At 48.1% G+C, this 22,206-nt stretch overlaps 3 protein-coding genes across 6 annotated transcripts; all 3 read left to right on the forward strand.

Annotated features, from left to right (window-relative positions):
• The first annotated feature begins 140 nt into the window (after positions 1-140).
• LOC114854674 (flavin-containing monooxygenase 5-like) lies at positions 141-3,404 on the forward strand. 2 transcript variants are annotated; one of them, XM_029149288.3, is made up of 10 exons: positions 141-257; positions 531-694; positions 774-962; positions 1,145-1,310; positions 1,382-1,524; positions 1,610-1,806; positions 1,893-2,028; positions 2,116-2,335; positions 2,412-2,484; positions 2,636-3,404. In XM_029149288.3, exons 2-10 carry the CDS (start codon positions 563-565, stop codon positions 3,033-3,035), a joined length of 1,656 nt encoding a protein of 551 aa, XP_029005121.1. In that variant the 5' UTR covers positions 141-257; positions 531-562; the 3' UTR covers positions 3,036-3,404. The 2 variants fall into 2 exon arrangements, 1 of the variants encoding a protein (XP_029005121.1); XR_003785809.2 differs by lacking the exon at positions 2,636-3,404 and having other exon boundaries at positions 2,141-2,335.
• A 1,664-nt stretch (positions 3,405-5,068) lies between these two features.
• Positions 5,069-9,551, forward strand: LOC114854671 (flavin-containing monooxygenase 5-like). Its single transcript, XM_029149281.3, has 10 exons — positions 5,069-5,645; positions 6,087-6,226; positions 6,315-6,503; positions 6,579-6,744; positions 6,865-7,007; positions 7,274-7,470; positions 7,616-7,763; positions 7,851-8,058; positions 8,143-8,215; positions 8,299-9,551. The coding sequence occupies exons 2-10, from the start codon at positions 6,095-6,097 to the stop codon at positions 8,711-8,713; spliced, it is 1,671 nt and encodes a 556-aa protein (XP_029005114.1). The 5' UTR covers positions 5,069-5,645; positions 6,087-6,094; the 3' UTR covers positions 8,714-9,551.
• Positions 9,552-10,096: 545 nt separating this feature from the next.
• LOC114854673 (flavin-containing monooxygenase 5-like) lies at positions 10,097-21,311 on the forward strand. Of its 3 annotated transcripts, none has more exons than XM_055508109.1 (10): positions 10,097-10,130; positions 11,377-11,481; positions 18,172-18,311; positions 18,400-18,588; positions 18,664-18,829; positions 18,984-19,126; positions 19,244-19,440; positions 19,525-19,672; positions 19,839-20,046; positions 20,131-20,207. In XM_055508109.1, exons 3-10 carry the CDS (start codon positions 18,180-18,182, stop codon positions 20,205-20,207), a joined length of 1,260 nt encoding a protein of 419 aa, XP_055364084.1. In that variant the 5' UTR covers positions 10,097-10,130; positions 11,377-11,481; positions 18,172-18,179. The 3 variants fall into 3 exon arrangements, with proteins under 3 accessions (XP_055364084.1, XP_029005117.1, XP_029005119.1); XM_029149284.3 differs by lacking the exon at positions 11,377-11,481 and adding an exon at positions 20,287-21,311 and having other exon boundaries at positions 10,112-10,130; positions 20,131-20,203; XM_029149286.3 differs by lacking the exon at positions 10,097-10,130 and adding an exon at positions 20,287-21,311 and having other exon boundaries at positions 11,372-11,481; positions 20,131-20,203.
• The last annotated feature ends 895 nt before the right edge of the window (positions 21,312-22,206 follow it).

The following is a 22,206-nucleotide window of genomic DNA, read 5'->3' on the forward strand; positions in this document are numbered from 1 at the left end:
TGGGAGTGGATACAGACGGTGGTACGTTATGCTTCTTTTGTCATTTATGGTAAGAAAAATAACCAATCCACACTCCAACCTAGAGGGTGGCGGTAAGGCACCACTAAACCGTCTGATAGCTACCAATAAAGAAGAAGAAGAAGAAGAAGAAGACGAAAAGTTACTTTTTATTGCCCTGCTTACTATAAACTGATGTGACGCCGCCCTTGGAACTACACGCAACAGGAAAAAGACGTTATCCACTCAAAGTAAATAAAGTAAGTAAAAAAACTGTGATAGTCCGTCATTTATAAAATTACGTTGCCGGTCGTTGACGCGTGAGAGTCGTGCTGAGCAACTGACTGTTAAAGCGGATAAAGTGTCGAAAGCCCCGCGTGTCATAAATGGTTTTGATGATGGAGAGTGTACGTTTTTTTGGCGCAGATCCATCATTTAAACAGATGTTGACCATTTTATGGGTGGAAACAAACGGTCGCTCCCCTTCGTGATCGTATCTAATAACCGACTCACGAACCCTCTGCGCTCGGCAGCGTCGTCTCCAGAACCCTGCTGCGCGTGCGCCATGGTCCAGAAGGTGGCGGTGATCGGCGCTGGGCCGTCGGGCCTGAGCAGCATCAAGGCCTGCTTGGACGAAGGCCTGGAGCCCACCTGCTTTGAGAGCAGCGATGACATCGGAGGCTTGTGGAGAATTAAGGTGTCGTACTGTTTATACGGATGCATCATTTTACTTTGACAAACTGACCAAAGAAGCCGTCGCCACCGTTTCCTTCTAGGAGAAGCCGGAGCCGGGACGGGCCAACATCTATGAGTCGGTGGTCATCAACTCGTCCAAAGAGATGATGGCTTTCAGTGACTTTCCTCCTCCAGCTGACTTTCCCAACAACATGCACCACTCTGAGGTGCTGCAGTACCTGCGTCTCTACAGTCAGACCTTCCGTCTGCTGCAGCACATACACTTTCAGGTGCGTTTGCAAAGTTTTCTGTGTTGCACTGTAGCTTGATGAAACTCACTTCTTAAATAGAAGAGACGCAATCAGTTCAGACCTGAGACCTCCTGGCTAGTCAATATGATGAGCCTCATATTTTCCAACAGAACTGTTTTAAGACAAGTTCTTGTTCCACCTTCTGAAATTCTGTGTCTCAGACTACTGTGCTCAGTCTGAGGCAGAGACCTGATTTCGCAGCAACGGGCCAGTGGGAAGTGGAAACGGAGCAGAGAGGAGGTCAGAGAGAGACCCGTGTGTTTGATGCGGTGATGGTTTGTGCCGGACACTTCACGCGGCCTCACCTGCCCCTCAGGGACTTCACAGGTATCGGTACACATTCACGGGACGCACTTCACTGCGGCTGCTGCACTCCGTCTCCGCTTGTCTTTCGTCAGGCTTCGAGAGCTTCCACGGCAAATATTTCCACAGCTGGGAGTACCGCAGCGCCGAGGGTCTGCGGGGCAAACGGGTGCTGGTGATCGGGGTTGGAAACTCGGGAGGCGACATCGCCGTGGAAATCAGTAGCGCTGCAGAGAGGGTAGTGTACAGTAACTGCTGCAGTAACAGGAGAAAGGAGCTTAAAGCACCAACGCCGCTGTTCACTGTGCTGAACTGACCTGCAGGTGTATCTGAGCACCCGGAGCGGAGCCTGGATAGTGGGTCGTCTGGGGCCGGGGGGGCTCCCCGGGGACCTGATTGGGACCTCTCGAATGGATATGATAATCTTTAAGCTCTTCCCCGGATGGATCAACAGGAAGTTAGAGAAGGCAGTAAACAAAACACTTGATCACAGACTTTATGGCCTGAAACCAAAACATGGGTAACATATTCCTATTCCTACAGTATGTTGTAAGAAGCCAAGGCATGACTAGAGCTTTGACAGCAGTGGATGGTGTGTGTTGGAAGCTTTTTTGCACAGATCCCTTTAGTCAACGACGGCCTGCCGGCTCGGATCATCTCAGGCCGTGTTGTGGTGAAACCCAACGTCAAGGAGTTCATTGGGTCCAGCGTGGTCTTTGACGATGGGAGCACAGTGGAGAAGGTGCGTATTAACCAACGTGCATCATTCATGAATTCAAGGACGTGCAACGTAATTCCACAGCTTATCAGGACTCTGTGTGTCGCGCAGGTTGACGTGGTCGTGTTTGCCACAGGTTACAACTACAGCTTCCCCTTCCTGCCCCCGGCCCTGCAGGCTAAAAGTGGTTACAGGCTGCACCTCTACAAGCACGTGTTCCCTCCTGCACTAGCCCGGCCCACGCTGGCCGTGGTGGGCTTCATCCACGCCTTCGGGGCCATCAACCCCATGGCTGAGATGCAGGCCCGCTGGGCTGCCAGAGTTTTTAAAGGTACAGTACTGCACAGAACATGGGAGCTTCACTGTTGACGTACAGTACAGTGAGTGACCCATTCCTCCCATTGCAGGCCTAATCACCCTGCCCTCGGAGGAAACCATGACAAAGGACATTCAGAGAGAAACAGCATTGATGCATAAGAGGTGGGAAATCATTCAGCAGGTCCATCTGCAGCATTCAGTCCTGTTAGCAGGAAATTCTCTTTAATGTTAGAAATGTCGTCAAACAAACAATCTGCATTTAAAAAAACATTTTTGAGCATATAATGAAATGGACTTGGGTCTGTTACTGTAGGTTTGTCTGCTCAGAGCGTAACCCACTGCAGGTGGTCCATCTCCCTTACTTGGACAGCCTGGCAGAGCAGGTGGGGGCTCGCCCAAACCTAGCCTGGCTGTTCCTGACGGACCCCAGACTGGCGCTGGAGGTGTTTATGGGCCCTTCCACTCCTTACCAGTACCGTCTGACCGGGCCGGGCCGTTGGGCTGAAGCCCGCCGTGCCATTCTTACCCAGTGGGATCGTGTGGTGCAGCCTTTCAGGACCAGAGTAGTAGCAGAACCTGAGACCAGACCCTATTCTAAACTAAGCATAATGTTGGTTTTCTCCGGTGCCGCCCTGCTTGGCTGCCTCTGCTACTGTAAACATCCTGGATCCTCTGTCTTCCCTGTTTTGTCACAGTTTAGGTCTCCTCATTAACTTACATTGCTTAATCTGACACCATGTACCTCAATAATAGATAAATTGATATTACAGAATGACGTTAATGATACACATTTACATTAAAAACCCAAATGGGTGGTTTTGCAAAATATCACACAATTTTTTTATCAAGTGCCATTAAAAGTGTTTAATCAGCATATTTAACAGTTCAGCATAATCTTCTGTTTTGTGTCTGTGAGGTCATCACCATCATTGACTTTACACGAGTCAAAATAATTCAAGTTAAGCGAAGCCAGTTTGATATTGACAGTAGAAACACTAGTCTGTTTTTATAATAGATTGTTAGAGAATGTATTTCACAAAAAAATGTAAATGCCTGTAACATTAAACATACTGTTAAATAAGGCGATGTTCTGCAAGAAGCGACATGTTCATGTTATTAGTACATCAAGTCATTCAAAATTCTTACAGTATATCTTTTTCAGTGCATCAAACTTTCTCCTTAACTTGTTTCTGCTCTTATGCACAACCTTATTGGTCTTGCTAGAACAATAAGTTCTTAGAACCAGCCTCTTTCTCTTCTTCTACAATAAAACATAAATGATGACTTGCAGGACAGCGCCGGTGAAGTGAGTTTCCCTAGCGACCCAGGTGTAGAGACGCCCTCTAATACTTTAGCTTATCTACAGCTTCTTATCAGGAGGCCTTTATAAATGTCTCCCAGCCTGTTTGTATGTCATGCAGCTATTACACAATGTAGGTGAAAAAAGAAAGTGACCTGATATTAACACTCAATATGACAACAATATTAATAATAGAAATAAGATAATGACTATAACTACATACAATCTCACCATATTAAATGACTGAGGTTAGATTAAATGAATGCTTGCTGGACAGATGTCTGGCTGTTTGGCTGTTTTATGGTCAGTGGTTCCAGAATATAAACTGTCGATGCCACTGGATGAAAGGCTGCTCATACAACTGCCAGCTACAGTCCAAATGTCATTAAGATTAAACAGGGACTTTGAATATTGATGCCGAAGGTGTATGAATTTGCTGCTGTGCACCATTAGATGTGTAAATAACTTTAAAAAAACTTGAACCCACAACTAAAGCTGCAGAGTCTTAGCTAGAACCATTGCATTGCAGCTGTTTGTGTCCCGTGTGTGTCCGTCTGTCCAGATCCTAATACATAATTGTGTTCAAGTGGAGTTTGTGTCTGATGTAACAGCTACAATGCTGAAAATGGGACATAATGAGGGCACAAGATTGATTTTTGACCTTTGACCACCTAATTTGTTTGTCCCTGAATCACAGTGTGTCAGGCTTGGGCAGGCGTCGGACCCACATGCACAGCACAAAGGCAGGTTGAGGATTAATACAGGCTTTATTTCGATAAGCAGAGTCAGGCGGTCCAGGTCATACACAGAGAGATCGGTAATGATGCACAGGAGGGAGCAGGCAATCTCAGGTCCAGTAAACAGGCAAGGTTCATACACGAGATGCAATACGAGGGTTACAATACCAAGTCGTCGGGCGTCGGATCGTGGTCAGGCAGGCAAGGTCGGTAACAGGCAATAGTTGAACACCAAGGCGGACAGGACAGGCAGGGATAAGGCAGGCTCAGAAACAGCGGTCAAAAACAGGGTACATGAAACACGGCGAGGCTAGATCTACGAACCGGACTATGACGGGAACACACGAACAACGATCTGGCGGAGAACTAAGGACACAGGTGGTGGTTAAATACAAAGTGACTTGATTACTGATGAAGTGCAGGTGTGGATATTGACCAGGTGAAGCAGGGACAGCTGTGACAAGACATAAACCGGAAGTGAAGCTAGAACAGAAACAGAAACCAAGAGACTACCAAAGTAAAACAGGAAGTGGAAACTGAAACCCAAAACATGATGATATGGCCAATGAACAAAGTCCTTCTCAAAATGAAACTGGGCACAGAACCAGAACCTGACAGTGAATGCGTGAGTTCAATTATTTTCTGTTTTCAATTAAAAAAGACCAGTTTATACTGTTGACCAACAGTAAATAGTCACAAAACATTATAAAACCAATTTAGGCAGTTAGGTAAACTTTATTTATTCAGAAAATCTCACAGAGAAAACAAATGTTGATCCATAAAATCAAAATGACCACATTAGGAATATGATCAGGGATGATGTCAGTGCAACACAGTGGGCTGTAATCCAGGTAAATACCGGCTGATCTTAATGCCTTTGATCTAAATGTCTTTAGGGAAAACAAAACTAAACCACCGTCCAGTAGTGGACTGGACTGCAAATCTGTTTCCCTCAAAGCCAGAAGATGGAGGCACAAGCAGGAAGTAGACGTTGGACCTTTTAAAATATTATAAGTAATATTATATATAATATTATGTATAAATACTTTATAATAGCACAATTAACAGTGATTTAAAAAAAAACTATTAGACTCACATCTACTAATACTCTGTTTGATGACTCTCTACCCCTCACAGTAAGTATAGCGTCTATTTGCCTTAGGATTTGTTTATGAGCCAAGGGTCATTTTGGAGATAGTGATCTGCCCACACTCCACCTACTGCTGAGTTACGGTCCGTGCAGACGCAAAGCGCGTTTCCTTCTTCGATTCGCAAAAGGGTTAGAGGTAAGAAAGGAGCAAACATCACGCCGACCGTCACTTTTCAACACATTTTAACTTGTTATTATATTATTATGTTATTGGATGTGTTATTGTTAAACGAACGCTGAACCCGGACGCAATGAAAACTTTCGTGCATGTGTTTGTTATAACAGACCACAACGCGCTGGATCACGTTTAAGATCAAGAGCAAATGCGGCTGGTAGTTAAGAATCATACGAATCCGTCCTAGATCCGGTTTCAGTGTTGTAGAACAGCTCGGGTCCAACATTTAATGCTTAATAAAAGTAAAGGTTCCCCAAAGAAAACCAGCCCCGATCGGCCGCTCCTTGTTTTCTTCTCTTTAACCGTAGCCTTGATTTCGTCATCGTTCCCGTTTCTTCTCTAAATTCCCGGCACGTGTTTGCACACGAACCCGTGCTGGCGCTGACGCGTCTGTGCTCTCAGGCTGAAGCATGGCTCGTCGCGTCGCAGTGATCGGCGGAGGCAGCTCAGGTCTGGCCTGCATCAAGTGCTGCCTGGATGAAGGGCTGGAGCCCGTCTGCTTCGAAAGCAGCGACGACATCGGCGGCTTGTGGAGGTTTAAGGTGCGACGCACTGTGCGCAAGTTGGAGGAAGTTCTCTGATCGTATGTTCATGAGATGGAGTTGATGTTTGTTGACTGGCCGATTACAGGAGAACCCAGAACCAGACAGGGCCAGTATCTACCACTCTGTCATCATCAACACCTCCAAGGAGATGATGTGTTTCAGTGACTTTCCCATTCCTGCACACTTCCCAAACTTCATGCACAACTCCCTGATCATGGACTACTTTCGGATGTATGCTGAGCGCTTCCAGCTGAGCAAGCACGTACGCTTCAATGTAAGCAGTCCTCACCCATTTCCTTTATTGCTCAATTCTGTGTATTCCACGTTAAGTGTTTGTCTTCTGTCACAGACCAAAGTGTTGCAGGTGAAGCAGAGATCAGATTTCTCTCACTCCGGCCAGTGGGATGTTGAAACAGAGAACAAGGCCGGAAGAAAGGAGAGACACATTTTTGATGCTGTGATGATCTGCATTGGACATCACTGTCACCCACACCTGCCTCTGCATGACTTCCCAGGTACAGTAGACAGTGTGGTTTAATGATCATTAACATGCGTGAAGGAAAAAGCTGTAAGACCCACTTTAAATGCAAAAGAACAAAATCTGGTACAGCAAATATGTGTATGTGTCTTTTCAGGCATTGACACGTTCGCGGGGAAGTATTTCCACAGTCGAGACTACAAGACTCCAGAGGAGTGGAGGAATAAAAAGGCTGTAGTGATCGGAATAGGAAACTCTGGAGGCGACATCGCAGTGGAGCTGAGCAGAGTCACCAAACAGGTTGGACTGTCCAGAATGTCATCACATCATATTTGATCATATTACTGAACGCAGTACAAACAGCACAACCAATTTAATCATTTGGAAGTTGCAAACAGGAGTTAAATTTTTTTTGAATGAGCACGTACGAGATTTGCAAAAGAAAAACTGATCTTGTGACCAAGTGGGTCACTGGATAAATGGATTCAACCGCAGGAGCCATAGAGTCAAGTCAAATATTGTAGTGACATCAGAAACTGAAAGAAAGTCATGTCTTCTTTTTGCAGGTTTACCTGAGCACTCGAAGGGGAGCCTGGATTCTAAACAGAGTTGGGATCAACGGCATCCCCCTTGATCTATCTTTTGACAGAAACTTAAATTTTCTTAGGAAAATCCTTCCCTTTGGTGTTTTTTGTAGTTTGGGAGAGAGGCGACTCAACCAAAGATTTGATCACAGCCTCTACAACCTCAAGCCAAAGCACAGGTACATTTGTTCTTCCTGTTCTGGGGAATATCCATCGAAGCTAAAAGAGCTAAAGTTCAACTCCAGTTGTTTTTTATTGAGTATTTGTAAATCTTGGATTGTTCATGCTCATCAGTTAACTAACCAGTTGGAATACACATCACAGGTTGTTAAGTCAACATCCCACAGTGAACGATGAGCTGCCCAACCGGATCCTCTCTGGAACCGTTCAAGTGAAACCCAACATTCGCAGATTTCAGGGATCCACTGTGGAATTTGATGATGGAAGCAAAGTGGAGGATGTTGACCTGGTGGTAAGTCCGCTTATTAAAAGTGCTTAGACACGTCTGGATTCACAATTCTCACCTTTGGCAGCAACATTTGACTCACTTTTCTTGCAGGTATTTGCTACAGGATACAGGTTTTCCTATCCCTTTCTGACCTCCAACGTGGTCTCAGTGTCTGAGAACAAAACAGATGTGTACAAGTTCGTGTTTCCTCCTGAACTGGACCGGCCCACGCTTGCCATCATTGGACTGGTGCAGCCACTGGGAGCCATCATGCCCATCTCTGAGATGCAAGCCAGATGGGCCACACGGGTCTTTAAAGGTACATTAATACATGATCTGTGATTTAAAGTACTTATGTAAATCTGTGTATGAGAAGAAGGTTCACTGCTCTCTTTCAAAACAGGCTGCATCAAGCTTCCTTCAGCCGCCGCCATGTTGAAGGACATTCGCTACAAGCAGGAGACAATGGCTAAAAGGTAGAGGGAGTGTTCTTAAGGTTTTAACTGTCTGCTTCCAAGACCTCCTTTGAAATATAATTTTAACATAATCTGTTGTTCAGGTACGTCGCCAGTCAGAGACACACCATCCAGGTGGACTTCGTCAGCTACATGGATGAGATAGCAGAACTAGTGGGGGTTCGACCAAACATCCCAAGACTGCTGCTGTCTGATCCCAGGCTGGGCCTCAACGTGCTGTTCGGTCCCTGCACCCCATATCAGTACCGTCTGAGAGGGCCGGGGAAGTGGGCTGGGGCCCGTGAGGCCATCCTCACTCAGTGGGAGAGGGTGGTTCAACCCATGCAGACCAGGCCCTGTGACGAGCCCAAACCCAAGAGATCCTTCACGTGGCTTCTGCTTCTGTCAGCTGCTTGTGTGGGTTTGGCTGCATACGTTTACAGGAACAACCCACCAGGCTTCTTACAAGATCCCACTGCACTGTTAAACAAGATCAAACTGTACCTGCCTGGACAGTGATGAGCAGCTCATACTGAATGTTCTTCGGCTTTAGTCATTCTTTTAACAATTGTATCTGTGATTGTGTTATTTTTACATGACAGCTCCAGGTCAATTTCAAGAAGGGAGTAAACGAATTCCATCAGCTAAGACTGAAGTCGAACATGAATGAGTTGTTGTGATGTGTCAGATCATTTCTCTTGTGGTTTATGTAACTAATATTGATTGTTGTGTTTGTGTTGGTAACCCAGCTAGGATTTCTGTGAGGTTAAGTGTATGTTCACTCTACAACAGGAAAATGGCCTTTCAAATTAAAATGCAACATTGGACAATAGGAATAGTTCAAAATAATTTGCTGGTCAATACACACTATAGTAAGTTTTAATCATGGTTTTAAACACTAGCTGGTGTTTTATTAGGTAAAAGGATGTTATTCAGGATGATGCCTGATTTGTGTGACTCTGGTGTGGGATGTCTAACTTCTTAATTAGATTAATATTGCGTAATCGTCTGACTTAATCTACAGACGTGTAAAATGCACATTTACATTATGTTTAGATTTAGATAATACATTTGTTATCATTCAGTTGTCTGTGATTCTCAAAGTTAAGATTGACATACTATGTCCCATCTCATTGTGTTTCCTCGCCTATATAATGCTAGATTCTCAGTTACTTGGGCTCTATTAACTAATTATTAAGTACAGATACAATAATAAGCACCTATCAACAGTCTATTATTTACCAGGTCAATAATAGACTGTTGATAGACTGGATTAATTAATTACTATTTTTGTTTGAGTTTTTTTTACTCTCAATTACAATACTGTCATACAATAAAAAAACATCAGTCTAAACAGTCTGAAAACATCAGTCTGACATCTGAGTTTCAAAGACGTCAGAGAACACAAGGCTGCCACCTAGTGTTTTAGAATGTAAGCAAGAACCCAACAGGGTGCAAGGTACAAACAGGCCAAATGAAGAGGTAACTACAGACACACATAGCTGCAAAGCGTGACTACTATGCTGCCAGCTTCCAAATAAAGGCACCAGAAGGCAGCAGAAAACACAAAAGACAGAGATTGTTGTGCTACATTAATAATTGTGATGACGTGTCCTGGATGGACAAGAATGACTTTTATACAAAACTGAGTGCACTAGATATACATAACGTGGCTGATTGTGGCCCTGCCCTATACGGTACAATTAGTAATGTGGTTGTAATTTTTTTTGTTTAACAATATAAAAACAATAAGACTGAATATTTTAATAAATACGCTGTTTCCTTGGCGCAGCGTTATTACCACAGTCTATTTGCTTTAGGATTGATTATGATCCTCCAGATCCAAGGGTCATGTGGAAGATACCGATCTACGCTCCACCTACTGCGAAGTTACATGCAGCACGAAAAGCCCGTTTTCTTCTTCGATTCGCAAAAGGTAAGAAAAGAGCAAACACGTGTAAAATCGACTATAATGTGTAAAAACATCGACTGTTGCAAATTATGCCGCTAAATAAACGCCGAGCGTCGCTGAAAACTCGAAGACTTTCGCGCATGCGTTTGTTAGAGCAGAAAAAAAGTTGTGTTCACAGCGCGTTGGACCCGACGATCGGCCGCTCCTGGTTTTCTGCTCTTTAACCGCAGCCTTGTTTCCGTCTTCGTTCCCGTTGCTTCTCTAAGTTCCCACCACGTGTTTGCACACGGTCTGTGTACGTTATAACAGTTTGATTTCCCCACCAGAGTAAAAGCTGGGAAAACGAGAAAACGACTCGTTTTTTTTCTCAAAACGAGAAAACGGGAAACGGCTTTGAATCCATTTATTTGTCTGGTTTTGAAAACACCGTTTCAGTTCGTTTATTCGTTTTTACCACACTGCTTTAATTAAATTCCGTTTGTCACCTTATAACGAGAAACGGTCCGTGTACGTTCTAACAGTTTGATATTCCCCTCGAGTCGTTTTCTTGTTTTCCGTTTTTTTCCTCAAAACGAGAAAACGGGAAACGGCTTTTGTATTTCATCTTATGGACAAATTAACCAGGAGATGGCTTGATTTCAGTCGATATGGTCTGGAAAGGAATATAAATCCAATACTTAATTTGTGCTTGAGAATCGGCTTCCTCTCGTCGTTGTACTCTATTTAAAAATAAGAGTCTCACTTTCTTAGGCCGCGCGTCTGGCGTCTTAAAGCGTGTATGTGTTTTTAGTTGGGGGGGTCTCTCGTTACAATACGAAGTTACTGGACTTACTGGGAGCTGTGGTCCTGACTACTTTGCCATGACAGCCAACCCAAACAACCATGTGCTGTGTTACCAGGGTGTTCAGACACTTTAACAGCTCCTCCAGTTCTAAAACTGGCAGACCTTGCTCATACACATAGTTCTACACATTATACTATACATTTATGTTCATGGTATCCATTCCATTAAGATGGGAGACACAGATGTCCAGGTGGGTAAACAGGTTGAAACGTACAGTAGACTGTCACCGGGTCAGACCTCAGGGGTCAATAGAAGAAGTGTGGCCCAGACACGTGTTTGTCAGAGTACAGAATAATTTCTGACTCTCTGTGGATGTGCCAAATCTTATTCTATTTATGTGTTATACAATCCCCAAGATTAATTAATTAAAGTCCTCACAATCAAAAACCCAACACCTGTGTACACATGCTCCTCCATCCATTTCAGGCACAGCGTTGACCCATTCTGTCACAGCTCAGTGCACACTTTGCACCCAACAATACTCCTGCAGCCTGCTGCACACATGGAGCCGTCGATGAAGCCTAAGTGAAAGTAAGACAAGAATTAGATAAATACTATACCAACCAGTGTAGTGTAGCTGGTGCATTCTTTTCATGGTTTAACACAATATGACTGATCTCACTTAGGTCTATATGCTTATTGTCATGTTTCACGCCATCTGTCACATCCTGTTTTATTTTGTTAACTTCCTGTTCACCCAGTCGTCACTCTCCGGTTCCCAGTATCCACACCTGTTACCAATCAGTAATCAGTACCAGTATATAGTCTCACCACTCACAGACCCCAGTTGCCAGATTGTTGAGTTTCGAGTTTCATTAGTGTCCCGAGTTTCATGAGTTTCGAGTTTCTTGTGTCTCCGAGTTTCCTGAGTTCCCGAGTTCCCTGAGTTTCCTCGTTCCCGTGTTTCATGTTCCGTGTTCCGTGATCCTCGTGTTTTGTTCCTGTATTGTCTTGACCGTCGTTTCCTGCCTGACCCTGGACTAACTAACTGGCCGTGAGTTTTTGCCTTATCCCTGCCTGTACTTTTGCCGTGACCACCTGTGTATCAAACCCTGCTTGTATACCGGACTCGAGATTGCCTGCTCCCCTTTGTTCTTATCACTGAGCCTTTTCGTGTATGACCTGGACCGTCTGACCTTGCCTTGAGAAATAAACCTGCGCTTAATATTCATCTCGCCTCCGTGCTGTGCATGTGGGTCCGCGCCCTGCCCTAGTCTGACAGAACAATCTGGCCACACTTGGACCCAGCCAGCACTCAGCCTCCGGTCAGGTCAGTGACTGTTTTTTCTTGTTTTTTTTTATGGCGAATTTTATTCAGCCGAGGGAGTATGGAGTTTACCTGCGCCGAGTTACCTAGCGACCTCCAAGTCTATTTTAAGATCCTCGCGGAGGATTACCGACGGGCGAATAACCCGGAGAATCAGCGCAGCGCCGTGGAGGTGGCGATGTTGACGCTGGAGGACGATGACAGCGTGTTAGAGCTCCCCAGTGTTCATCGCCTCTACGAGCGGTTGTGCGCAAGGTTCGATGAGCTTAGCGACGCGCTCCGCACCACGCCAGCGCCGGTCGCACCGCCGATGGTTTCGGTTACCTCCTCCCCGCCCCGTCGGACCGTCGTGTCTGCACCAACCTGCCCAGCTCCATGTTTGTTCCGCTGGGAGGATTTCCTGCTCTCATGCGGTCCCCCGTCTCCAGCTCAGCCGCGCGCTGTTCAGTCTCCAGCTCAGCCGCGCGCTGTTCAGTCTCCAGCTCAGTCGTGTTTTGCCCAGTCTCCAGCTCAGTTGTGTTTTGCCCAGTCTCCAGCTCAGTCGTGTTTTGCCCCGTCCCCAGTTCAGCCGTGTTTTGCCCAGTCCCCAGTTCAGCCATGCTCCGCTCAGGTTCCAGCCCCAGTCCAGTCGAGCCCAGTCCAGGTTTCAGTCCCAGTCCAGTCGAGCCCAGTCCAGGTTTCAGTCCAGTCGAGCCCGGTCCAGTCGAGCCCAGTTTGAGTTCCAGTCCAGTCGAGCCCAGTCCGGGCTCTAGCCCCGCTCCAGTCGAGCCCAGTCCAGTCGAGCCCAGTCCAGTCGAGCCCAGTCCAGTCGAGCCCAGTCCAGTCGAGCCCAGTCCAGGTTTCAGCCCAGTCCAGGTTTCAGCCCAGTCGAGCCCAGTCCAGTCGAGCCCAGTCCAGTCGAGCCCAGTCCAGTCGAGCCCAGTTCAGTCGAGACCAGTCCAGGTCCCAGTTCAGTCGAGACCAGTCCAGGTCCCAGTTCAGTCGAGACCAGTCCAGGTCCCAGTTCAGTCGAGTCACGTCCAGGCCCCAGTTCAGTCGAGTCACGTCCAGGCCCCCGTTCAGTCCGGTCACGCTCAGGTCCAGTCGAGTCTAGCCCATGTTCCAGTCCAGTCGAGTCACGTCCCAGTCCAGTCGAGTCACGTCCCAGTCCAGTCCAGTCACGTCCCAGTCCAGTCCAGTCACGCTCAGTCCTTGTCCCAGTCAGAGGGCACCGTCCGTCTGACGACTGTTAGTTCCACCCAATCAGGCCCGACGTCTCCTCCGTCGAGCTCGGCAGCTGTAAGCAGTCATGCCGGCTCCGGAGGGGACGCCGTTCCAGTCCCTGTCGGCCATGTTGAGGCCGTTCCAGTCCCTGTCGGCCATGTTGCGGCCGTTCCTGTTCCTGTCGGCCATGTTGCGGCCGTTCCTGTTCCTGTCGGCCATGTTGCGGCTGTTCCTGTTCCTGTCGGCCATGTTGCGGCCGTTCCTGTTCCTGTCGGCCATGTTGCGGCCGTTCCTGTCCCTGTCGGCCAAGTTGAGGTCGTTCCTGTCCCTGTCGGCCAAGTTGAGGTCGTTCCTGTCCCTGTCGGCCAAGTTGAGGCCGTTCCAGTCCCTGTCGGCCAAGTAGAGGTCGTTCCTGTTCCTGTCGGCCAAGTAGAGGTCGTTCCTGTCGGCCAAGTAGAGGTCGTTCCTGTCGGCCAAGTAGAGGCCGTTCCTGTTCCTGTCCCAGTCCCTGCCGGCCATGTTGAGGTCGTTCCTGTCCCGGTCGACCAAGTAGAGGTCGCTCCAGTCCCCGTTCCTGTCGGCCCTGTAGCGGTCGTTCCAGTCCCCGTTCCTGTTGGCCCTGTAGCGGTCGTTCCAGTCCCCGTTCCTGTCGGCCCTGTAGCGGTCGTTCCAGTCCCTGTCACCCTCGGAGCCGCAGCGCCCGCGCACCTCCTGGAGGAGACGGCGCCAGCTGCAGTCCCCGCGCACCTCCAGGAGGAGACCGCGCCAGCTGCAGTCCCCGCGCACCTCCAGGAGGAGACCGCGCCAGCTGCAGTCCCCGCGCACCTCCAGGAGGAGGTCGCGCCAGCTGCAGTCCCCGCGGACTGCAGACTGCCGTTCCAGTCCCTGTCGGCCAAGTAGAGGTCGTTCCTGTTCCTGTCGGCCAAGTAGAGGTCGTTCCTGTTCCTGTCGGCCAAGTAGAGGTCGTTCCTGTTCCTGTCCCAGTCCCTGCCGGCCATGTTGAGGTCGTTCCTGTCCCGGTCGACCAAGTAGAGGTCGCTCCAGTCCCCGTTCCTGTCGGCCCTGTAGCGGTCGTTCCAGTCCCCGTTCCTGTTGGCCCTGTAGCGGTCGTTCCAGTCCCCGTTCCTGTCGGCCCTGTAGCGGTCGTTCCAGTCCCCGTTCCTGTCGGCCCTATAGCGGTCGTTCCAGTCCCCGTTCCTGTCGGCCCGAGAGAGGTCGTTCCAGTCCCTGTCACCCTCGGAGCCGCAGCGCCCGCGCACCTCCTGGAGGAGACGGCGCCAGCTGCAGTCCCCGCGCACCTCCAGGAGGAGACGGCGCCAGCTGCAGTCCCCGCGCACCTCCAGGAGGAGACCGCGCCAGCTGCAGTCCCCGCGCACCTCCAGGAGGAGGTCGCGCCAGCTGCAGTCCCCGCGGACCTCCAGGAGGAGGTCGCGCCAGCTGCAGTCCCCGCGGACCTCCAGGAGGAGGTCGCGCCAGCTGCAGTCCCCGCGGACCTCCAGGAGGAGGTCGCGCCAGCTGCAGTCCCCGCGGACCTCCAGGAGGAGGTCGCGCCAGCTGCAGTCCCCGCGGACCTCCAGGAGGAGGTCGTGCCAGCTGCAGTCCCCGCGGACCTCCAGGAGGAGGTCGCGCCAGCTGCAGTCCCCGCGGACCTCCAGGAGGGGGTCGCGCCCGTCGCAGTCCCGGCGGACCTCCAGGAGGGGGTCGCGCCCGTCGCAGTCCCGGCGGACCTCCAGGGGGGGTCGCGCCCGTCGCAGTCCCGGCGGACCTCCAGGAGGGGGTCGCGCTCGTCATAGTTCCTGCCGACCTCCAGGAGGGGGTCGCGCCCGTCGCAGTCCCGGCGGACCTCCAGGAGGGGGTCGCGCTCGTCATAGTTCCTGCCGACCTCCAGGAGGGGGTCGTTCCCGTCGCAGCTCCCGCTGCACCTGCATCTGTACCTGGCGGCCCGGCTCCGGCCGCACCTGCATCGGTTCCTGGCGGCCCGGCTCCGGCCGCACCTGCATCGGTTCCTGGCGGCCCGGCTCCGGCCGCACCTGCATCGGTTCCTGGCGGCCCGGCTCCGGACGCTCCTGCATCGGTTCCTGGCGGCTCGGCTCCAGCCGCATCTGCACCTGTGTCTCGTCGCGGTGGTCAAAGGAGGACGCCGCTGGTTCCTGTCTCTCGTCGCGGTGGTCCAAGGAGGACGCCGCTGGTTCCTGTCTCTCGTCGCGGTGTTCCAAGGAGGACGCCGCTGGTTCCTGTCTCTCGTCGCGGTGGTCCAAGGAGGACGCTGCTGGTTCCTGTCTCTCGTCGCGGTGGTCCAAGGAGGACGCCTCTGGTTCCTGTCTCTCGTCGCGGTGGTCCAAGGAGGACGCCGCTGGTTCCTGTTTCTCGTCGCGGTGGTCCAAGGAGGACGCCGCTGGTTCCTGTGTCTCGTCGCGGTGGTCCAGGGAGGATGCCGCTGGTTCCTGCCTCGTCCTTGGCTCGGCTGCCGGACTGGTGGCCTCGCCCTCGGCGCATCCTGCTGCGTGGATGGCGCTGCCTCCTGCGGCGACGTCCACCTCGACTCCTCAGCCCCTCGGATCAGCGTCCGCCTGGAGGACGTCGCCATTCGGGGTGGTCCCCGGGGACGTCGGCCCAGCTCAAGGGCACTAAGAGGGCCACCCGAGCTCAGCGGAGGCTGAGCAGGATCTCGCCGCGCCTTCACCCTCCGTGAGGGAATCCCTGGACTTCGTGTTTTTCCTGTTCGTGGACTTTGGGTTTATCGTGTGGACTCTTGTTTTGGCCCTCCCCCGGTCCTCCCTCCACCCACCCTGCTCGTTTGCCTTGAGGGGTTGGGATTCAGTCCCTCCTCCTGGGACCTCCCTCCGCCCGCCCTGGTTTGGGGGGGGGGGCTTCCGTGGGCGCCGTGGAAGGCGCCATGGGGGGGGGGTACTGTCATGTTTCACGCCATCTGTCACATCCTGTTTTATTTTGTTAACTTCCCGTTCACCCAGTCGTCACTCTCCGGTTCCCAGTATCCACACCTGTTACCAATCAGTAATCAGTACCAGTATATAGTCTCACCACTCACAGACCCCAGTTGCCAGATTGTTGAGTTTCGAGTTTCATTAGTGTCCCGAGTTTCATGAGTTTCGAGTTTCTTGTGTCTCCGAGTTTCCTGAGTTCCCGAGTTCCCTGAGTTTCCTCGTTCCCGTGTTTCGTGTTTCGTGTTCCGTGATCCTCGTGTTTTGTTCCTGTATTGTCTTGACCGTCGTTTCCTGCCTGACCCTGGACTAACTAACTGGCCGTGAGTTTTTGCCTTATCCCTGCCTGTACTTTTGCCGTGACCACCTGTGTATCAAACCCTGCTTGTATACCGGACTCGAGATTGCCTGCTCCCCTTTGTTCTGATCACTGAGCCTTTTCGTGTATGACCTGGACCGTCTGACCTTGCCTTGAGAAATAAACCTGCGCTTAATATTCATCTCGCCTCCGTGCTGTGCATGTGGGTCCGCGCCCTGCCCTAGTCTGACACTTATACTCTTGGCTAATGATATTTTTTTTAATAATTGTTTTATTTGTAATTTTATATGCACCAAAAGCATCAGTTTTAATAGGAAAACAACAGCAAAAAACTAATTATATCTTCACAAACTAAACATGTGAAGAGTTTGAGTTCCCCAGACTTTGCTTCCCTCGTGACCTGGGAAGCATCTGATAAGTTCTGAATGTGTCTCACTAAATCCCCCAAGTCTTGGAAGACGTCAAGCAAATTATCAGTTTGATCCTTCACTCCCTGAACAGAAACGTCACTGCTTTGACAAGAAAAATAGTTAAACCAATACTGTAGCAATCAAGACTGTTTCCCCAAAATATACATATACATCCATCCATCCATTTGTGTCTGTGGATGGATATACATCCATCCATCCATTTGTGTCTGAGAACAAAACAGATGTGTACAAGTACGTGTTTCCTCCTGAACATCCATCCATCCATGTGGCCAAAAGTTTTGAGAATGAAACAAATATTAGTTTTCACAAAGTTTGCTACTAAAGTGCTTTTAGATCTTTGTTTCAGTTGTTTCTGTGATGTATTGAAATATAACATTCTGGAGTATATGCAAACTGCTGCTATAAAAACTTAAGCAGAAACATTTCTAATTTCCAATATTTATGTAATTCTCAAAACCTTTGGCCATGACTGTAGAATATCTAGTCATGGAGTGATTCTCTACAGTTAATAGCCAAGCAGATTGACCACAGTGAAATCAATCATATTGTGTACACAGATTACTACAGTATTAACTTTTTTCATTACTTAGTTTCATTTAGGCATCATTAAGGCCCCATGTATGAAGTCTTGTCGGGTGCAGGTTACACACAAGGAGGCCGTACTTCTTCTATTGACCCCTGTTGTCCGACCTGGTGACAGTCTGTTCACACCTGTTCACACACCTGAACATCTGTGTCTTTAAATGGATACAGTTATGCATATATAAACATAAATGTATAGTATAATGTGCAGGACTATGTGTATGAACAAGGTCTGCCAGTTTTAGAATTGAAGGAGCTGTTAATGTGTCTGAACATGCTGGTAACACAGCACGTATTCCCCCTTCAGAATAATTGGATTTAAAGCTGTTTCCCGTTGTGAGGAAAAGACGGAAAACGAGAATACGACTCGTTTCTCTCAGAAACGAGAAAACAACTCATTTCCTCTGTTAGAAACTGTTAGAATGTACATGGACCACACACGAACCCGTGCTGGTGCTGACGCGTCTGTGCTCTCAGGCTGAAGCATGGCTCGTCGCGTCGCAGTGATCGGCGGAGGCAGCTCAGGTCTGGCCTGCATCAAGTGCTGCCTGGATGAAGGGCTGGAGCCCGTCTGCTTCGAAAGCAGCGACGACATCGGCGGCTTGTGGAGGTTTAAGGTGCGACGCACTGTGCGCAAGTTGGAGGAAGTTCTCTGATCGTATGTTCATGAGATGGAGTTGATGTTTGTTGACTGGCTGCTTACAGGAGAACCCAGAACCAGACAGGGCCAGTATCTACCACTCTGTCATCATCAACACCTCCAAGGAGATAATGTGTTACAGTGACTTTCCCATTCCTGCACACTTCCCAAACTACATGCACAACTCCCTGATCATGGACTACTTTCGGATGTATGCTGAGCGCTTCCAGCTGAGCAAGCACGTACGCTTAAATGTAAGCAGTCCTCACCCACTTCCTTTATTGCTCAATTCTGTGTATTCCACGTTAAGTGTTTGTCTTCTGTCACAGACCAAAGTGTTGCAGGTGAAGCAGAGATCAGATTTCTCTCACTCCGGCCAGTGGGATGTTGAAACAGAGAACAAGGCCGGAAGAAAGGAGAGACACATTTTTGATGCTGTGATGATCTGCATTGGACATCACTGTCACCCACACCTGCCTCTGCATGACTTCCCAGGTAGCTGATAAACAAACCTTTCTGTCGAGAACATTTGAAGAATTTTGGTCATTATGTTTTAACAAATAACCAAAAGTACAGTATCCACATAAAACACAGCAATCTATTCATTTATTTGGCTTTAAACAGTCTAATACTGTAAATACTGTTTCAGGCATTGACACATTCACGGGGAAGCATTTCCACAGTCGAGACTACAAGACTCCAGAGGAGTGGAGGAATAAAAAGGCTGTAGTGATCGGAATAGGAAACTCTGGAGGCGACATCGCAGTGGAGCTGAGCAGAGTCACCAAACAGGTGAAACGGTTATAGATTCTCAGAAGTAGACACAAAAAGACAAAAAGACAGAGACTGACCTCTGAAGTTAATGGTCCGCTGATATCATGACTCACTGCCTGTATCGCACATTTTCAGGTATATCTAAGCACACGAAGAGGGTCCTGGATTCTAAACAGAGTCTCTGACAATGGTCTTCCTCTTGATATGAATTACAGCAGGTTTCAGATTTCCCTACAACACATTCTTCCCTTTGAGTTAATCTGTGGCATTGCAGAGAAACAGCTCAACCAGAGATTTGATCACAGTCTGTACAACCTGAAGCCAAAGCACAGGTACTGCAGCAAATGCAAATCTCAGTCAAATGCTTTTCTGTGTTGTGAAATATTTGCACTCATCAGGCTGAATTTAATTATCAGGTTGTTCAGTCAACATCCCACAGTGAACGATGAGCTGCCCAACCGGATCCTCTCTGGAACCGTTCAAGTGAAACCCAACATTCGCAGATTTCAGGGATCCACTGTGGAATTTGATGATGGAAGCAAAGTGGAGGATGTTGACCTGGTGGTATGTTCACTTGTTAGAATTTTCCCTTTATTGCTTTGTCACATGGCCAAACGGCCCCACAAGTGGCCACAGGGTCCCTTGGGCCCCACTTTGGTAGAAAAACAAGTAGCACCCCCCCACACACAAATACACACAGTTGACTAATACCTAAGCCCCTGTCTTGCAGGTATTTGCTACAGGATACAGGTTTTCCTTTCCTTTCCTGACCTCCAACGTGGTTTCAGTGTCTGAGAACAAAACAGATGTGTACAAGTACGTGTTTCCTCCTGAACTGGACCGGCCCACGCTTGCCATTATTGGACTGGTGCAGCCACTGGGAGCCATCATGCCCATCTCTGAGATGCAAGCCAGATGGGCCACACGGGTCTTTAAAGGTACATTAATACATGATCTGTGCTTTAAAGTGCTTATGTAAATCTATGTATGAAAAGAAGGTTCACTGGTGTATTTGGAAACAGGGTGCATCAAACTTCCCTCAGCCGCCGCCATGTTGAAGGACATTCGCTACAAGCAGGAGACAATGGCTAAAAGGTAGAGGGAGTGTTCTTAAGGTTTTAACTGTCTGCTTCCAAGACCTCCTTTGAAATATAATTTTAACATAATCTGTTGTTCAGGTACGTCGCCAGTCAGAGACACACCATCCAGGTGGACTTCGTCAGCTACATGGATGAGATAGCAGAACTAGTGGGGGTTCGACCAAACATCCCAAGACTGCTGCTGTCTGATCCCAGGCTGGGCCTCAACGTGCTGTTCGGTCCCTGCACCCCATATCAGTACCGTCTGAGAGGGCCGGGGAAGTGGGCTGGGGCCCGTGAGGCCATCCTCACTCAGTGGGAGAGGGTGGTTCAACCCATGCAGACCAGGCCCTGTGACGAGCCCAAACCCAAGAGATCCTTCACGTGGCTTCTGCTTCTGTCAGCTGCTTGTGTGGGTTTGGCTGCATACGTTTACAGGAACAACCCACCAGGCTTCTTACAAGATCCCACTGCACTGTTAAACAAGATCAAACTGTACCTGCCTGGACAGTGATGAGCAGCTCATACTGAATGTTCTTCGGCTTTAGTCATTCTTTTAACAATTGTATCTGTGATTGTGTTATTTTTACATGACAGCTCCAGGTCAATTTCAAGAAGGGAGTAAACGAATTCCATCAGCTAAGACTGAAGTCGAACATGAATGAGTTGTTGTGATGTGTCAGATCATTTCTCTTGTGGTTTATGTAACTAATATTGATTGTTGTGTTTGTGTTGGTAACCCAACTAGGATTTCTGTGAGGTTAAGTGTATGTTCACTCTACAACAGGAAAATGGCCTTTCAAATTAAAATGCAACATTGGACAATAGGAATAGTTCAAAATAATTTGCTGGTCAATACACACTATAGTAAGTTTTAATCATGGTTTTAAACACTAGCTGGTGTTTTATTAGGTAAAAGGATGTTATTCAGGATGATGCCTGATTTGTGTGACTCTGGTGTGGGATGTCTAACTTCTTAATTAGATTAATATTGCGTAATCGTCTGACTTAATCTACAGACGTGTAAAATGCACATTTACATTATGTTTAGATTTAGATAATACATTTGTTATCATTCAGTTGTCTGTGATTCTCAAAGTTAAGATTGACATACTATGTCCCATCTCATTGTGTTTCCTCGCCTATATAATGCTAGATTCTCAGTTACTTGGGCTCTATTAACTAATTATTAAGTACAGATACAATAATAAGCACCTATCAACAGTCTATTATTTACCAGGCACGTCTATTATTTACCAAGGCCAAGTCCAAGTATATTATTTACCAGGTAAATAATAGACTATTGATAGACTGGAATAAATAATTACTATTTTTGTATGAATTTTCTTTTACTCTCAATTACAATACTGTCATACAATAAAAAACAATCAGTCTGACATCTGAGTTTCAAAGACGTCAGAGAACACAAGGCTGCCACCTAGTGTTTTACAATGTAAGCAAGGACCCAACAGGGTGCAAGGTGCAAACAGGCCAAATGAAGAGGTAACTACAGACACACATAGCTGCAAAGCGTGACTACTATGCTGCCAGCTTCCAAACAAAGGCACCCAAAGGCAGCAGAAAACACAAAAAACATAAAAGAGATACAGTAGTTAATTCTCCCACACATATAAATAAAAAAGATCCACAAAGTTTCCTTTCAAAACAATAATTAGCAGGTCCAACAATCCAGAGTGTTGTAAAGATCATGTCGACGTTTTCTGGAAGCCAGTGACTTCTTTAGGCAGGTGCACTCAACAACAGGATCAGGTCAGAAAAACCATATGGAAAGCAGTGATGCATAGAATATGTATATGATGACATCAATGGGTAAAAATATAACAGCAGTTGCATTTTTTTATAATTTCTGTAGAGGTTGTGCTACATTAAGAACTGTGATGACGTGTCCTGGATGGACAAGAAGGACTTTAATACAAAACTGAGGGCACTAGATATACATTAACGTAGGCTCATTGTGGCCCTTCCTTCCACGGTACAAATATTAATCTGGGCTTCAGG

The sequence above is a fragment of the Betta splendens genome, chromosome 4, assembly GCF_900634795.4.
Source record: "Betta splendens chromosome 4, fBetSpl5.4, whole genome shotgun sequence".
Classification (NCBI taxonomy): Eukaryota; Metazoa; Chordata; class Actinopteri; order Anabantiformes; family Osphronemidae; genus Betta; species Betta splendens.

Bases quoted from the DNA above. Each gene is read 5' to 3' on its own strand.
- LOC114854674 (XM_029149288.3), top strand. From the start codon at position 563: ATGGTCCAGAAGGTGGCGGTGATCGGCGCTGGGCCGTCGGGCCTGAGC. The intron at 963-1,144 runs GTGCGTTTGCAA...TCTGTGTCTCAG, and splicing joins TGCAGCACATACACTTTCAG to ACTACTGTGCTCAGTCTGAG. The intron at 2,336-2,411 runs GTACAGTACTGC...CTCCCATTGCAG, and splicing joins GGCTGCCAGAGTTTTTAAAG to GCCTAATCACCCTGCCCTCG.
- LOC114854673 (XM_029149284.3), top strand. From the start codon at position 18,180: ATGGCTCGTCGCGTCGCAGTGATCGGCGGAGGCAGCTCAGGTCTGGCC. The intron at 18,312-18,399 runs GTGCGACGCACT...GGCTGCTTACAG, and splicing joins GCGGCTTGTGGAGGTTTAAG to GAGAACCCAGAACCAGACAG. The intron at 20,047-20,130 runs GTACATTAATAC...ATTTGGAAACAG, and splicing joins GGCCACACGGGTCTTTAAAG to GGTGCATCAAACTTCCCTCA.
- LOC114854671 (XM_029149281.3), top strand. From the start codon at position 6,095: ATGGCTCGTCGCGTCGCAGTGATCGGCGGAGGCAGCTCAGGTCTGGCC. The intron at 7,471-7,615 runs GTACATTTGTTC...TACACATCACAG, and splicing joins AACCTCAAGCCAAAGCACAG to GTTGTTAAGTCAACATCCCA. The intron at 7,764-7,850 runs GTAAGTCCGCTT...CTTTTCTTGCAG, and splicing joins TGGAGGATGTTGACCTGGTG to GTATTTGCTACAGGATACAG.